This window comes from Dipteris shenzhenensis, chromosome 24, assembly GCF_047967505.1.
Source record: "Dipteris shenzhenensis isolate YYH24624 ecotype China chromosome 24, Dip_SZ_1.0, whole genome shotgun sequence".
NCBI lineage: Eukaryota > Viridiplantae > Streptophyta > Polypodiopsida > Gleicheniales > Dipteridaceae > Dipteris > Dipteris shenzhenensis.
This window is the reverse complement of record NC_141619.1, coordinates 33,417,697-33,435,487: the sequence shown is the minus strand read 5'-3', so window position 1 is coordinate 33,435,487 and position 17,791 is coordinate 33,417,697. Positions and strand designations below refer to the sequence as shown.

Below are 17,791 nucleotides of genomic sequence, written 5' to 3'. Positions count from 1 at the left end.
ATAGCCCCTTAGTGGTCGGGCTTATCCAAAAATGATGAAGAACAGTTTCCAGTGACCTCCCGCAGAAAGAGCAGAATGGGGAGACTTGAAATCTCTTGCCCTAACTGGTAACCATTGGTGCAAAATTTTCCATAGGAGAAACCCAATCTTCCTGACCCTACACCCTTTCCAGATATCACTAAACCTCCTTCTCCACCAGCCCAGTGATCTGCGCAACCCCCAGAGCTTGTTCAAATCATAGCCAACTTGCAATCTTCCACAAGGCACCTGTAAATACATTTAACAGGAATTTTAGCCAGATGCGTATTTCCCACATACCATTGCTTAATCTTGCTGCCCTTAGAAAAACATGTATTGGTCGGCCATTGCTCTAAAAATTTTGAATAGAAGCGCAGTCTTCCTTACACAAGGAGAGAAATTACAGCTGATATCTCCCAATGGCATCCATGCCCCCTTATGACAGTCCCAAATTTTCTCCCAACACCTTAGTCCCTTTTTATACATCCCACCTACGCAAGGAAGATCCATCAGGGCAACCGAGTGTTTGTCCAACATCATGGCTTTACTCCACCATACAGATTCAGCTAGATCACAGTCACCTCTCAAACCACCAGCACCTTTCTCAGAACAAATGACTTTCCAAGCAGTAACCAAACCAGAAATCAAAGCCGACCCCTTAACCTGTGCTGGAAAATCAGAAAACATCCTCGTATCACTAGATGCCATCCCAAACACCGACTTTCAAACTTTTTTAGTTCTCCACAAACCACCGATTCCCGAACCATTTCAACCCAAGGTAAATCTGCATTGAACAACTTGGGGATTCATTTCCCAATGACAAATTCTTGAGGTAGCTATCAGGGATGCCCAACCCTCCGAGCTGTTTAGGGATCTGCAGAGGCTCCCAAGGTGGATAATTCATGTGATGCTTGCCCCCCTCTTCTGCCCAGAGGAAACGTTTGAACAATCTTTCAATCTCCGTCCATTGAATCCGACTGAAATGTCAAACTGTCGCAACATAAGTAGTGGTTGCTAAAAGGACATGTCTCACCATAAGGGCCCTTGTATTCCATCCCAAAATCAACCCCCACTAGAACTTCAACTTGCCCTTTATGTTTTCCTTGAACCAACTAAATCGTTTAGTCGCTGACACCCCTAAATCTACGGGGGCTTCGAGGTACCCAAAGACTTCCCCATGAGGAATCCATCAGACCGGCATCATGCTTGCCTATTTAGAGGGAGGACCATTTGAAGACCTTAGTCCATATGACTTAATCCAGCTGCAAATTGATCTTGATGCTTGACAAAAGCATGAAATAATATTTTTGAGAGACTCAACACAATGCCGATTCTCCTTGTACAAAACCATTAAGTCATCAGGAAACAGTTGGGAAATCTGCTGCTTTCCAGAGGGCAGAAGCACTACAACAAATTCCTCCCTATCCTTGGGCTGTTTCAAACCATGAATAAGGAGGATTGAGCACATGGCAAACATAAGGGGAGCTAGAGGGCACCCCTGGAAAATTGATCTGGTAAGAGAAAAACAACCTACCACCCTGCCATTGAGGCACAAAGTAGTCGAGGCATTTCAAACAAGCCAGAGACCTTTTCTATGAAAGAAAAATCAAATCCCAATCTATCTACAACCTCCAAAATGAAATCCCACCTAACTCTATCATAGGCTTTATCCGGATCCATCCCAAATAAAATACAGTTCTGCCAAGAGGCCAATGCATAATCTAGAGTTGCATTCACATTGAGGATCTTTTCAAATATGTCTCTGTTTTTACAAACCCGCACTATTCGTTGCCGTGTCTTTATAGGGTTTCATTCACGTTTCTCTAGAGCCATGGTATTCACTATATACACATATAAACAATTCAATAATGTGAATAAGGTTCATATTCATTATGTCGCCCAATAAGTTACTTATCTATGTTGTGACATGTACCTCTTGAGTTATGACTCATCAAACCACTCGCTTTATTGTTTGAATTTCTCTCATCAATAAGTTTCATATCAAAAAGATGATTTCAAAATTGCTCTAGCAACATCATGTAAGTGAGAGCCTAGACCTCAAGAAAGAGCAACCGTCCTGTCATCTTGCCCCCTCCCAACATAATTGAATGATTATAGACATGTTAATAGATACCTATGGAAAGAGGTATGGGATGGCATGTTGTCTTTTCCCATGTCCCACTCTTTCTCGAGAATAAGTATCTGTTTGCACTATGATCATTTTCAACATCATGCTCTTTATGTGAATGTCAGTATTTCACAGCAACATAGGCCGAAGGCAAATGTGCCACTCATGGAAAAAAAGTAAACAAATAAAATAGATAAATTGTGATTGTCTAGGCTTAGGATATTTTAATGAGAAGTCTCAATGAATTTGTAGCCTCCACACGAAATAGGGAATAGGAAGCATTTATTAAACAAGTTTAGTAGTTGAAGCTAGCAAATAAACAGACTTTCAAGAGAGATTCTAAGAGACAGCACACTCAACACGTGATTCCTCACCCATAGCTTCCGAGTGAGAAGGAAGCTCACTAGGTGATTCCTGACCCATAGCTTCCGAGTAAGAAGGAAGCTCAGTACACAATACTTCAAGTTCCCGTAGCTTTTTCAGCTGCCTAAAGGAAAAAGGAAGCATGGTGATTCCTGAATTGGATATATTCAACACTTCTAGACTTTCAAGAGACCCAAAATCATCCGGTAGCTCTTTCAGCAATGCGCACTTAATCAGCAAAAGCACCCGTAGCTTTTTCAGTTGCACGAAGGAAGTAGGAAGCTTAGTGATTGCTGAACACGATACATCCAACTCTTCTAGACTTTCAAGAGACCCGAAGTCTTCCGGTAGCTCTTTCAACGAAGCGCACTTAAGCAAGACAAGCACCCGTAGCTTTTTCAGTTGCACGAAGGAACTAGGAAGCTTAGTGATTGGTGAAAGCGATACATTCAACTCTTCTAGACTTTCAAGAGACCCAAAGTCCTTTGGTAGCTCCTCCAGCTTTTTGCACAAACTCAAGTCAAGCTTCCGTATCTTTTTCAGTTGCCCAAGGGAAGAAGGAAGCTTCCTTATCATTGAAGTCGATGCATCCAACTCTTCGAGACTTTCAAGAGACCCCAGATCTTCGGGTAACTCCTCCAAGAATTTGCAACATTTCATTTTAAGCTTCCGTAGCTTATTCAGCTGCCCGAAGGAAGAAGGGAGCTTGGTGATTGTTGACATGGATACTTGGAACTCTTCTAGACTTTCAAGAGACCCAAAGTCTTCCGAAAGCTCCCTCGCTTGCTGCCAGATGGAAGAACTAATCGAGACCAGGCTACGCACCAAAATGGCACCCAAATTTCCTCCTTCTATAGATTCAAAACAAGAAACAAAGAGCGCCGGCAGCGAATCCCACCCGAATATCTCAAGCTTCCGTAGCTTTTTCAGCTGTCCCAACGAAAAAGGGAATTTTCATCAGTACAGTACACTCTACGAACTACCAAATTTTCTGAACTTTCACGAGATTCACAGTCTTTCGACAGCAAGTTTTCAGATTGGGAGCTTCATCATCCGTGGGCAATCAAGGACTTCTTACACAATTACCTCTTTAGATTCAGGTCTCCTCGTGAAATTAACAAAGCCTGACGATCTAACATTACAAGAAAAGAAAAGAAATAACTACATTACCGTGTTCCAATTCCATGCAATTGAAGAGCATTGGCTCAATGCCAGCACAGTAAGAAATTCCCCGTCTAATTCCTCAAGTTGAACTTTTTGACATTTCAACCATCTGATTTCCAACCGTTTGAGCCCCTCACGATCACCATCCAGACGTGTTTCATTTAAAAAAAGCAATCGTAAAGATCGCATTTGTGAAAGTAAACCTGCGTCCAAGCTAGGCAGGGAAGTGGCAAGCCCATGGATATGATCAAGACCCTGCAAACAAACCAGACCATCATCTCATGGATCACTCTTTCATTTCATCACTCCTATACAATAGTAGCAGCATCATAGTAATATATCTGATCAAATCTTTAGACACTACCTAGCAGAAACAAAACTAGATGCAAGTGCAAAGGATGAAAAAGAACCCGAGCACATAGTTTCTCGAAACCAATCAGACAGTTTCTCAGCTAATTTAAACCCCCGTGTTCTTTCTATTGTATTTGTATTACCTTCACGTTCATCGCCCATGCATTGTAGTTCGTAGAGATGACGAATTACCTGCTTGCTTTTCAGCACTCCCGACAGGTCGGTATCATCCCACAGCCGACTCCATTTGCCTGAATTCTGGGATTGCTTCCGACTAATACCTCTCCCCAAGTCCCTCAGGTGATCGTGCATTGTGAGGCACTCGTCTTGGTCCACCTTCACCAGAGAGAGATCTATTAACTTTTCTAGACCACTTATCCACCCGATTACCAAACCATCCCAATAGAATTCGGCACTCTGCTTGTGTTCACCGATCAAGAAGCAGGCTATGTCCAGAAACATTTCCTGCTCATCCTCATTAAGAGCTTCGTAGCTAATCATCAGTCTTCCCTCTATCTCTTTGTACTTGTTGTTCTTTAACTTAATGATTGCTTCTTCCCACATTTTCTTGTTCTGTGCCCTGCTAAGAAGACGACCGAGCACCTCCAGAGAAAGGGGAAGTCCTCCACAAGCTTGACTAACAGTGTTTGCTAGCCTCTCAAAACCTGGATCTGGAACAGGTCTCTTGAAAGCGTGAAGGCACAAAAGTCGTAAGGATTCATCAATGCCCATGCATTCTACTTGGTGGCGTTTACCCCTGAAGACGTCAGAGAAGTCGTTCTCGTGAGGAAATGCTATTTGGTTCCTAGACGTGACAAGAATTCGACTTCCAGGATTAAGAGACTTTGGATCTAGAACTTCCTCGATGGAGTCAAAGTCCTTCACGTCATCCAATATGATCAAAACCTCCTTCTCGCTTAAGCCACGCTTTAAACGCTCTTTGCGTTTTGCAACATCGCCTCCTTGGAAATCCTTTTCGAGCAGCAAATCATCGAGGAGGCAATTCAGTACTCGACTTGCAGATTTCTCATCCCCACAATTTTCCACAAGGCTTGCTGCTTGAAACTCCTTTCCAAGTCTCCTGTAAATAGCTCGAGCAAGAGTGGTCTTTCCAATGCCGCCCATACCCCAAACTAGAACGAAGTCTACATTTCTCTTCTCTTTCAAATCAAGCAGCTCCACCAGCTCATGAACCCTCTCTTCCAACCCAACTGCATTACAATCTTCCTCCACCACAATCCTGTCTTGCATCTCCTGCACTATCTTTGCTACAAGATATTGGACCAACTCCCCTTCACATCTACACATTTGCAGAGAGTGTTGCGTCGATTAGTGAATCGTTTACTCGAGAAAAACGTTTGCTTCACAACTACAAAAACAGCTGTGAAAGGTAGGACTGGCTAAAAGCCAACGAGAAATTTTGGAGATGCAAAAACAAAGCTCAATTCAAGTTCTTACTTGTTATAGGCCTCCAGCCGGAAGCCCTCCAGCCACGAGGCATCGTGCAGAGCTTCTTCCCAGCCTTTGATCGTGTCTTTGTCGTACTTGCCTCCTTTTCGATGGGCCTTGATAGCCTTTGCAAACGGGCCATTCTTGTTCCGCAGCTGCTCTGGCTGAACGTCATAGAAGACTGGAAATACCTTGGCCTTATTAGAGCTTTTGGAGCTCTTCATCATTTCTACAAGTTCATCCAGACACCATGTAGACTCCGCGTAAATACTAGTAAAGATAGGAACTTGAATGATTGCTCGCTTGGCAGCTTCCAGCATGAAAGGGCGAACATCGCCTCCTTTAGGGAACTCCTTCATGTCCAAAAAAGCTTTGATCCCACGTTGCTCCAGGCAATGGTAAAGATGATTTGCAAATCCACGCTTCATGTCTATTCCACGATGGCTTATAAAGACCTCATGCTTGCCAATAGCCCGATCCAAAGGCACACCAGCGTCCCTTTCTCGCTTTGGCATGGCCCTAAACAACAGCTTTGATATAGCAGCAATGGACAGCGTGGCTATAGATACCACTACTGTGAACATGCAGGCTGTAGACAACGCTTTCGTCATGGCTGTAAGATACAAAACCTTCGCAAAAGTGTAGCACACAGAACTGTTCTCAGCGTTGGAAACTGAAGAAGTCGCTTAGGCGGAGTCGCTCGAGCCTTCTGAAGAGACTAGAAATCCTTGGGTCTATGACTTAATGTTGTTGCTGCAAAATCAACATCTCCGACCCTATCTAATCTGCCTTGGCTCCCTTCGTATCTTATCTGCCTCTTCCTTTGCGGGGACCTTGCCTGATGGATCCGTGGTAGAGCCTCTTCAATGCACCCTCATTAGACAATGTTTCTCTCTCTGTGTCTCTCTCTCGCTCCTTCTCTACTCTTGTGCACCCCTCATCATCTCTCTCTCTCTCTCTCTCTCTCTCTCTCTCCCCGTCTCTCTCTTCTGTTCTACTCTTCTTTCTCTCTCTCTCCTCCTCTTCTCCTTGGCTGTTGAACCAGTTCTTGGAACCTCTCTCTAGCTTTCTTCGTCGTGGTGTTGAAGACCCTTACGTCCCAAGCAAGCTCGAACTCCAGCTGTTCGAGCGTGTACATTGTCGAAGTTTTGTCCCTTATGAAAAAGATGCAGCGGTGCAGTGAAGAACGAGTCAACACATTTATTTGGTCCATTTTGGTGTACGGGAGGGACACGGGAGAGGTGATGAGATTCGCAACCAAGCTTCAAAATGCACAGACCCAAATTGCGCCAAATCGCGGGAAGCAAGATACACCAATGCCAATCAAAATATGCGAATGAATAATTCCGAAAATCGAAAGTTTTCCGTGGTGAAGAGAACATGACTCGTAGTAGACGGGTTAGAGAAGTATCACAAAAATTTAAGCTTAGTATCTATCACATGGGTGTTTTGCTCTCTAGTTCGGTCGCACCCATATTCCATGCCCATCTAGGTCCTAGCACCTTGCACCTTCCTACCACTTTGGACACCCAATACTTGGCAGAAATTTGTTGTGCTTCAGTTGTTCACTAGAGGCAAGTTGGTCGCCATTCCACCTCCTACATCGCATCCATTCACTGGAATGTTAGTAATTGCACTCAATCTCTAGCTTCGCCAAAGACATTTAGCAAAAATTTAGAGAACTCTGTGACCCATCAGTAATTGTGTAAGGAAATGCGAGGTGTAAGGAAAATTCCTCAAAATCTTAGTAAGAAAAACTTTTAAAAACCAAAGGAAAAAAACTTATTAATGGATTGCGATGTAGGAACGATGGAATTACAATGGCAAATCTACAAATTGCTCATAGTTTTTCCCTAATGGCAACCGATGCTCATGTTGATCTCTATCATCATGCTTGTCACCTTCATGCTACACCTAATATGTATTTCCAATGTTTGTCTCACTATTTGCTTGTATTGTTGCCATACCCGTTCCTCATGATCCACCAACAAAAGATGCACTTGTGTTTCCCATCAATTAGCTGCCATTTAGCTTGTCATTTGGTTGACTTTGCTGCCACAAAAATTGTGCCATGCCTTGCTCATGAAACCACCATAGTCGAGATAAAAATAGTGCACTCCTACTGTTCAAAAAACATTGTCGCTTAGCATGCTTGTCAAAATCAACTACTATACCAATCTTGTTATTCCCTGCTTATTGGACAGGGAGGTGCCTAAGCTAAAGATGGTTGGGATTACCTTGTTCCTCCTCTTCCTCCATAAGAGAATCCTACATTCCATGTTATAGTACCATGTGGATCCTTCAGGATCTGAAACTTGGATAAAACAATTAGATGTAATTTATAGTAGAATATCCTCACCTATGTTTGATATTCCAAGATATTCTTCTCGAGAAGCCTAAGGGACTTTGACTAAAGGCCTCCTTTCACCAATGTGTAGCTCCACTTGTGGACTCGTATAGAGCCCTCTCTTAATGCCCATTGATAGTCGACTTAGAGGGATGTTGTGTTGCATAAGTGGTGGGATCAATAGGAGGCTCTTGTTTGCCATTTGCGATGGGATTGGGTTCCCCACGGCTAGCTCATCAAGTATAAATATGTCGTGAGTCTTGTGCACTATAGCAACTAGATAGGGTTGTTAAGATAAGGCAGAGTGAACATCAGCCTACTTCTTGAATCTTGGGGGGGTCAAGGGGTCAAAAATGGGCAAATACTCTTAGGAGTGTATATGCTTTTGCATCCACACCATAGGCTTTTCATCACTGATTTAGCAACAACATCAGCTCATGATTCTAGCCCTCATTCAAGGAGAATGAGAGGAAAAAGAAGTAGCAACAAAGAGAAATATCCTGATGCTGGGTGAAGATGGGACCATGGCATTAAGGGAGGCATACATTCTCTCTCCTGCAAGGAAAGACATGCTTCTTTCTCTTGACTACCAATAGAGACCTCTTTATATAAATAGTTGTAACCCCTTAGGTCTAGATGCTGCATTCCCCTAAGAACCTTTACCGGCATTCTATCTTTACTACCTTATTAAACTTCATGATGGCTATCATTGGTCCAAAGATCTCTCAGTTGTGAAATATTCATACGATGATGCAATGCCCATTATGCACCAACCCAACAACAAAAACCCCTCAGTGAAACTCATTTTCTATGCAGATGAGAAGAAGTTCCATCCCTTCAACCCTTATAATATTAATGAAATTTAAAAATAAATAAAACAAAATTTAAAGAGATGATCTAAAGTCAACACACCAGCCAATCACATAATTGCAAATGAAAATTTTTATAAAAACATATTTTATTCTTCCAAAGTGGAACCATCAACAAGTCCTTCCCTAAGGGGCAAGCCAAAAACCTTTAGTCTTTACTTTTTCCGGTGCAATACCATTTTGGCATGCCCTCTAGGGAAGGCCTTAGTAACGGCACCCCCCTTGCGAGAGGAAAATTTCGGTTTCCCTTAAATGTTTTGTGTTTGGTTGCGACCATGTGAGCTCCACCATTTCCTCCGTGTTTTTCTCTTCTTTCAATTTCGGGCGGGCCCAATGAATGCAATTCACATTATTGTTAGCACTGGCTCGTTGGAGTCAATAGTTTAGGAACGAATTTGGGGGCATTTTTGGCAAAGTAGTATTATCGCTACTCTACACCATACGAGAGCAAAATATACCACACTCCTCATCTCCCATTGAAATTTGGGGGCTCTTTTGCATGTCTTTGCTCCCTATTCAAATCTGTAAGGACTGAACTGGTGGTCACGATGATTGCATATTGAGCAAATACAGATTGACTAGATTGAGTAATTAATTGATTAATTAAATTAATCTAATTAATTAATTAGACTACTTGGATTAATTAAGTAGATTAAATTATGTAATCAATTACATTAATTACTCTAATTAGATTAATTAATCTACTCAATCACTTTCTAATTAGCTAGATTAATTAGATGAAAATTACTTATATTAACCTAATTAATTGTTTAATTAGGTTAGTTAGATTAATTGATCTTCTATTTCTATTCTATTCTTTAAGGAGACTAATCCTAGACCAGCAATGTGGCAAAGATTAGGAGGTTTGGGGAAGAATTCTAGAGGTTCGGGGGAGGAGGGGGAGGCTCGGGAAGAGGAGAGGAGCTTTGGAGGTTCAAAAAAAGGAAGAGAGGAGAAAAATGCCACGTGGCACAATTTGCAAGGACCATAGTCCATGGTGGCTTCGTAGGGGGGGAGCTGAGGGACTAGAAGGAGTATGCACCTCAAATGAACCCTTACTTGGAAACACCTTACCAGTGGAAAAGTTACCCCACAGTTCCCAACGTAAGAAGTTTCGAAAGTATCCTTATCGAACAAATCCTAAGTATGGCACCATGGTTTATGACGAGCTGGAAAAACTCTTAGACGTCGGATTCACTATCCCCTACTCTTAACGGAAACAATGTTGGAAAAGGTGGTAGGTTCCCATATATATAGCTTCTTGGATGGCTTCAGTGGCTATAACCAAGTGCAAATTGCTCCTAAAGACCAATCAAAAACAGCATTTGCTACAAAATCGGTTATTTTTGCCTATAGAGTCATGCCATTCGGCCTTTGTAATGCCCCAGCCACATTCCAACGAGTCATGTTCACAGCTTTCAAGTCATTTCTAAATAAGTTTTCACAAGTGTTCTTAGATGATTTGTGCATGCACTCGAACAAAAAAGACAACTTCAAATGTCTTGAAGCAGTACTAATCAAATGTTCTACACCCCGCACACAAGGGTGTGGGGTTGGACGTGGTTGGAGCGGCAGGGGTACGATCCTTGTATGGACAGTCCTTCAAGAAGTGTGGACCCTGGCATTTGAAACAAGACACTGGAGGGTTTGAAGTACCTCGATAGGGGCATTCACCGACTCTATGGAGACCCTTGCAGGTGTAACATTTGAGTGGGGGTCTCCGAGCAATTGAGTTTAGGTCTCTCTCCCTTGCGTTCACAGGGGTGGTCTGGAATACGGAAACATGTTGATCCTCTGGCGGGAGGTAGTAAATCACGGTCCCACTTCCCTCCTCGTAGGGGTAGTAATCGTGAGGTACGTGATCAAGATCCGTCTCCTCCCAATCGTTGGGCACTTCTTCTACCAACACTTGATTGATTGGGGTTATACGAGGTAGCGGGGGCTGCGGACCCAATATCGATGGTGGTAACGGAGCGAGCTGAGTTCTGTACTGGTTAGAACTAGCCACGGGACCACCTTGAGTGATCAGAGGGTTGGGTGGGGCGGTTAGGACTAATGGGGGTCTCATTTGATACATGGGTTGGGGAAGGGACCTTGGAAATCGACATTGGGAGGTATCATGGTTTCCACACCTATGGCAGTGTGCGTAGTAGAGTGCCGGCCTTGCCCTTAGGCGTGGACACTCATTGGAGGGGTGGTTGCCATTGCATACCCCACACCAAACATTGTCTCTCCATGGAAACAAGTGGGGGTTGCTCGGCGTCTCCTTGGAGGATCCTGTCCTCCACTACTGGCCTAGCTAAATCTAACAGATTGGAGGCCAGCTCACTCATGTCCAAGCCCTTGGGCTTGTTAGTCTCCTTCTTGATCGATTCTACACTCGAAGACCTAAACGATGGAGCTATTTCTGAGGGGTCCAGGGCTTTATCCGAATTCGCATTGTCCATGATGTTGTCACATATGCGGATGGCCACCTTGCTGCATAAATCAAAGGAGGTAGGATTCATCACCATGAGGTGGTTGTGCAACTTTGAGTTTGCCAATCCGATAAGGAAGCGAGGCAACAATTGTTTGTTGCTCATCCACTCGCACGATTCACAGCGAGCATTGAGGTGCTTGATCCTGGCAATGTAATCCCTTAGGGATTCCTTATCGTTCTGCTTTACACCATACAATTGGTTGGTTGGGCTCCATTTATGGCCACTAGGGGCGCCCCACAATAAAGGCCTTTCTCAATGTCTCATGGTTGATCTTCTCTTCTAGGGATGAGAGCCCTATACCATTGGCCTGCTTTGCCATCCAGGCTGAGACCAAACGCATTGGCCATCTCTAGGTCTCCAGGAGCACCAAAAGCTTCGAAAATCTATTCAAACCGCTCCACGTGGGAGATTGGGTCTCCTTCTCCAAGGAACTTAGTCATTAGCTTGGAGATGGCTATGGGCCAGCTCCTCGAGGGATTCGCAATCCGTGCGGGAAACGCTGGGGCGGGTGGAGGTGGTGCGGGCCCCCTTCCTAAGGCATTCACCAAAATCCGCAATCGCTCATCATTTAACACTGTTTGGCCTGCTAGAAGAGGCGGCGTTGTTGGGCTTGACGGGGTGCAGGGCTGCCTGGCCTAGGTGGTGGTACCCACGTAGTTGCTGGTACCGACATCGGTGCCAAGGCCTGAATTCATTGGTGCAACCGGTATGGACATGAAGGGACGTACTCCCGGAGGAGGTGGGTCCTGGGGCATGGGAACGTTAGTTCCATGCAACGGGCGGTAGGGTGGAAACTGTGGTGCCCCATAGTTAACGAAGGTTGGTGGCACTGGTACTGTTGGGGGTTCATAAGGCACTCTGCCTTAGAAGTTCCTAGCATCCCCTCGGTTGGGGTCTTGCCTTCGAAATTCCCTCATCCATGGATCTTCATCATCCATGTGCTCCCACTGGGAAGGTCTTGCATAGGCGGAGGGTCTTGGATTTGTGAAGGAGGTTTTCGTCCTGATTTGTGGTTGAGGAGCTGGATGTTGCTGACCTTCCCTCCGTGCAAACATGCCGAGGAAGGGGTTCTCCATGTCTGCTGACTCTGTTCGGCCTAAGCGTCTAAACATGTTGGAGAATGTACCCTAAGCCTAGATGCAACCGAAGGTGCAGGCGAGTTAGGGGAGGCTACACTTGTGAATGGGGCTTCAGATGCCCTTGGACCCGAGGGGTCTTGCATTACTTCGTCCAAGCTCTCTGTTTCGTTAGAGCTAGATAGAGTTTATGGTCGGGGGCCTACTAATGAGTGGAGGCTAGGGATCGGAGCTCCCAGATCCCCAGCTAGGGCGGAGGGTGGGCTGAGCGTAGCTCGAAGCACTCTCTTCCGGCACGAGATCCTTTTGCAAAATTCTTTCGGACCTCACGTGCATGTGAGAGGCCTCTAGCTAAGCACACTCAGGCTGAACTAAGGTTCTGGAATTTTTTTAATTCTTTGGCTACCCCAGAGGTATCGCAACGGTCAGTGGGATAGCTTTATAGTGACGGTCAGAGGGATATGGTATCACACCGGGCAACGAGAAACTGGTATAGCGACAGGCGGCGACGTAAGCATATCATGCCAATCGGTGGGATAGATCTTGGCACGTGTTCGACAGGATCAAACACAAGTGGTATCCCTACGGGCATAGGGATAAGGTTCAGACAACGGGCGACGGGATAGGGAATGGGCAGAATACGTACCAACGCATCGATCGACGGTAACACGATAGGCATGGGGATCAAAATGGCGATGGGCGGCGTGATAGGCGTAATGCGACGATCGGCAAAGTAAGCGTATTGCGACAGGCGGAGTGATAGACGTATCGCGACGAGTGACGGAATAGAAACAGCGACAGACGATGACGTAAGCGTATTACGACAATCAATGGATACATATATGACTATGGGCGTGGAGGTGGATTCACCGTGCTGGCGGCAGAGTAGCAGGATAGCAATGGTCAGTGGGATAGCTCCAAAGCCACGGGTCAACGGCTGTCAGGTCAGTGGGATAGTAACTCTTACACCTATTTAATCGGGGCAGCGGGTCAGGCCGTGGTCAGAAGTTAGGTCAACAGGATAGCTCTATGGCACCGTGTAAACGTGGTTTGACCGACAGGATACAACCAACGCACCGGTCAATGGGATAGCTCTATGGCACCGACTCGACGGGATAGGAAAACACAGTGTTGTCGACTGATTTTTGTGGATTTTTTGAAGATTTTGAGTTTTTGTTCTGGATTTGTTATGCTAGAGGGATGCTACACTACTTAGTTCACCTAAACAATGAAAAAAACTTGAAGAAAAAACACTTTTTGACCGAAAAAATGCAAAATTTCATGAAGGGTGAGTTCTAGAACACAAAACAACTTCAAAATTTGGCAAGTGTTCGGACCTCACACACTCCTTAGCAATCACACACACTAAGTTCCTATCAACTTAAAACACTTAAAAGCATCAAAGAGAAGCTTCAAATGCACCCAAATGACTTTCCAACAAGAAAAAATAAGTTTCCTACATTTTCGTCCACACTCTCACTTCCTCTCTCTCTTTTCTCCTACAACTCCATTAACAAGCTCCAAGTTAGGCTCAAAGACTTGTGCAATGGGTAGATATCAAAGGGAAACAAGTGCAAATGCAAAAGCATATCTTTTCTCCCCGACAATAGCAACGCCAAAAATGTTGTGGGCCTCAGTGGGGTGACTCACGTGTTGTAGGGATGTTGAAGATATGCCGATGGAGCCTCTACTCTGTGCTACTCCTTGTGGGAGCAATGCAAGGCACAAGTCATCTGCAAGTGTCACTCGAGCAGCCTTCAGACTGTTGCGATGTGGTTCCACGCGAGAAAGAGGGAAGGGGAAGAGGGGAGAAGAGATGGGAGAAGGGAGGCGAGAAGGGGAAGGAGAAGGAAAGAGGGAAGTGAAGGGGGATGGAGTGGCAACCACAAAGGCACTACGATGGAAAGAAGAGAACACCCAAAACACTCTCTCGGAAGAGAAGAGGGAGCTTGTATTTAAACTTGTGCAAACAACAATGAAGACCAAAGTCAACCATTTGGCCTTTTATACAAGTCACCTTTTGAAGGGAGGGCCAACCCTTTTCCTTTTTAAGACTGTCCTTCTCTTTACAACCAAAGGCTCTTGGGCCCGTAGGGTGCCAAGGCATATTACTATTCTTTCCATCTCTCCAGACTGGCAAGAATAGCACTTGTGTTAACCATATTAAAGCGCTTCGGACAAACCTGGTATTAGGTTGTGTTCCTAACCGACTCTCAAATAGCGCTTGTGTTAGCCTCACGCCTCCTAGGCTTAGGTGATTTAGGGCTCAAACTCCCTGAGCGCCCTCACACCTTAAGCCATTTGCGGTTGGAACCTGAACCCCGTGAACGCGGCTCAAAACCTGGAGTGGCGAGGCTTCACTTCCGCGAGACACTTAACGATAACCCTGTACGTTGCGTGCAATCTTTTGCCTCGCGATATTTGGGGATCAAACTCCCTGAGTTTGAGCTGTACTCCTTTCATGGCTATTTTTGTTGGCGTGGTTATTTTCATGGACATAGACTTGAAATGTGCACGTTGCCTGCAATCTTTGGTCTTGGGTGTTAGCTGGAACATACAACCTATGCCTGGAATCCTTGGACTTTGGAGTTTGAGCTATACTCCTTCCATGTGCACATTGCTTGCAATCACTGGCCTTGGGGTATTTGGCAGTCAAACTCCCTGAGCCTGTCCGTTGAAGTAGCTCATGCGGCCTGATCACCTCTACTCACTGATTATCCTTCACTGATTATCCTGCATTCGGCCTTTGGTCTTGGGTGTTAGCTGGAACATACAACCTATGCCTAGAATCCTTGGACTTTGTAGTTTGAGCTATACTCCTTCCATGTGCACATTGCTTGCAATCACTGGCCTTGGGGTATTTGGCGGTCAAACTCCCTGAGCTTGTCCGTTGAAGTAGCTCATGCGGCCTAATCACCTCTGCTCACTGATTACCCTGCATTCGACAACTATACTCTGTGGATGTTAACAGGGAGGGAGGAGGCTATGGCGATGGAGATTGTCTATGGCAATGGAGGAGCAACAATGGCTAGCTATACTATTTTGGTTTTCGTGTAGAGTGGGCAAGGGCATGGTAGTGATCAGCAATTTGGGGAAATAGTGTAGTCATTAAGGTATGGCGAGTACAGTGATCTTCATATCACTAAGGAGCATATGAGTGAGGAGGGAGGCGTTGGAGAGAGAGAGCTAGAGAGGTGACAGGCAGCCAAGCTGAGATAAGAGATGCGAGAGGAAGAAGGGTGATAGGAGACCATGAGCTAGAAGCAAAGAGAGGCAGAAGAGGAGGTGGTGTTCCAAGAGAAGCAGACATGCCTCCTAAAAGGAAGTCAATGTCTTGCCTCTCTCTGTGAAGGAGACCATAGCCCTCAGAAGCCATGATTCGCTTCTCAATGTTTGAAACATTTTCGTGAAGTGACAAGAAACCATTCATCTCTTGACTCAACAACAAGCCTGTTCTCCCTTTTGTGGAACCCTCCTTGCATGATTGCAAACATCATGAGCTCCACTACTTTTCACCTTGGATATCGCCTTCTTGAAAGCATCCAAAATGGGCTCCATGAGCTGAGGTTCGACCACATACCCAACTTTTACTCTACCAAAGGCATTCTGCAAACATCCATTTTGGCGTTCCTAGGGGCACTTGCCCAGCAAGGTAGTGATGCTCTCGATAATGTGGTAGACAGGGCTACCATCAATGCCATGGATCTAGGTAGCACGAAGCTCAACAGGAGAGAGAGAGAGAGAGAGAGAGAGAGAGAGAGATGTGGATTCTATGCTCCATGTGCTTTGGGGTATTTCTACAAGTACTTGCTCAAATAGCACTTGGAATACGTTTCATTTAAATTGATATGTGAGCAACTGAAGTTCAAATTCAAGTTCTAAGATTTTTTACGTGTGCACTTCATGTGCTTTAGAAAGAGAGAGAGGGGTGGGAGGAGAAAGAGGAAATGATATTTTATTTGACATGGGGTTGCGTCTACGTTGTGAAGCATTACGACCATGTTTAGGTGAGGAATATTATCTTTTTCCATCAATGAAATGTATATGGACAAACGGGTTTATCTAAGTGCAAAAGGGTGGGTAGAAGAGAGAACAGGCCTTCACCTCTTATATCTACTCCTTTTACACCATTTCCCTACTTGTGATCCTTTCAAAAAAAACCTTGCTCCAATTGTGTCGCAACATCTTGTTACATTTATAGAGTTCACTTTCCTTCTTGCGACCAATAGGGAGAGCCATCGACCATTATAGGGCCTTCCCATTGTTACCTACCTCTTCTTCCTCCTTTTCTGAGCACTAGCCCATCTCATGCTAGTGCAACCTTGCGCTTATCAATAGCAATTTTAAGCAATGTGAATTATTTATGGATTCTTGAATGACCGTATAAAGCAAGAATCTGGCTTTCCCTCTCCCTCAAGAGTTTTGGGTTATTCCTCTCAAACATATTGTTCTCTCTCTCTCTCTCTCTCTCTCTCATATTTAGATTCTATTAGACAAACATGTTCTCTATCATGCATTATTTACTAATCTTGTAATAATTGAAGATATCGTCACAGTATGCACTTTAGCTTTGAAAGTGACAATCAATAAACTCATGATAACACCAAGAGGGGATCTGTAACACTTTGAGGCTTGTCTTTATCTCCAAGAAAACCTTAAACATTCCTTTTAAAATCTTAAAATTTGGTATTCAAGGGTTTAAAATAAGAGACTAGACGAGGTTTTCTTATTTCCATGCAAAACCAACACTCATGCACAACCTAAGCATGCACGCTAGCTCCAAGGAAAACATGGAAGTCCTATAGAAAATGCTACAACAGGACCCAACAACCCAATCATGACAACTTGTCAAAAGAATCAAGCCCCGCTTCTCGACAACATTGCTGATAGATAAGCAAATTCGAGACATGCTTTGCAAAATGCGACGAGAATGGAGGCCAATAGCATTGATGACACCTTTGAACACTATAGAGGGCTCAAGCCCATCATAACATTGCCAACGAATTCTAAATACCATAGGACCATCGCTGACATGCCCTCAAATCCTTACATTTCTTGTGAAAACTTGTTCTTCAAACACCAATTGCGAAAGCTTAGTCAACCTGAGCTTGCCATAGTCGCTACCACATGGCAGCAGAGCATTCAAGAACTTAGTGTCAGAAGAACGTATGCATGCAAGAGTTGCATGAAGACACTAAGTCTTAGTGCATGAAGACACTAAGTCTTGGTGTATTGCCAAAAGTTGTTTGCAAATCCACTGAAGCTAAATACAATATTGCCCAATTGAGGCACAGCTGGTGTCGCTAAGAAGACTATTTGTGCAAATTCTTGAGTTAAACTACGAAGGTACGGACCATGTGGAAGGGTGATAAATGTCATGGCCTGCACCGACAAAGCAAAACAACTGTTGCCACGATTCCTTAGCGACACTGTTAGTAGGGATTACGCAGAAGTTAGAATACAAACACTGCTACATAAGTGGGGTTGTTCGACCTTTGCTGAAAATGAAGGTGTTCCGTAGGTTATAGAGACTCCATTATATCGTG

General features: G+C 44.5%; 1 protein-coding gene across 1 annotated transcript; it reads right to left on the bottom strand.

Annotated features, from left to right (window-relative positions):
• Window positions 1–2,427: 2,427 nt before the first annotated feature.
• LOC147886516 (disease resistance protein L6-like) lies at window positions 2,428–6,762 on the bottom strand. The gene is made up of 4 exons (XM_087395178.1): window positions 5,483–6,762; window positions 4,217–5,324; window positions 3,680–3,928; window positions 2,428–3,439 (listed from the first exon to the last, which is right to left on the bottom strand). Exons 1-4 carry the CDS (start codon window positions 6,082–6,084, stop codon window positions 2,486–2,488), a joined length of 2,913 nt encoding a protein of 970 aa, XP_087251304.1. The 5' UTR covers window positions 6,085–6,762; the 3' UTR covers window positions 2,428–2,485.
• Window positions 6,763–17,791: the final 11,029 nt, after the last annotated feature.

Bases quoted from the DNA above. Each gene is read 5' to 3' on its own strand.
- LOC147886516 (XM_087395178.1), bottom strand. From the start codon at position 6,084: ATGACGAAAGCGTTGTCTACAGCCTGCATGTTCACAGTAGTGGTATCT. The intron at 3,929-4,216 runs GTAATTCGTCAT...GTTTGTTTGCAG, and splicing joins GAGTGCTGAAAAGCAAGCAG to GGTCTTGATCATATCCATGG. The intron at 3,440-3,679 runs GTAATGTAGTTA...TCGTTGGGACAG, and splicing joins TTGCATGGAATTGGAACACG to CTGAAAAAGCTACGGAAGCT.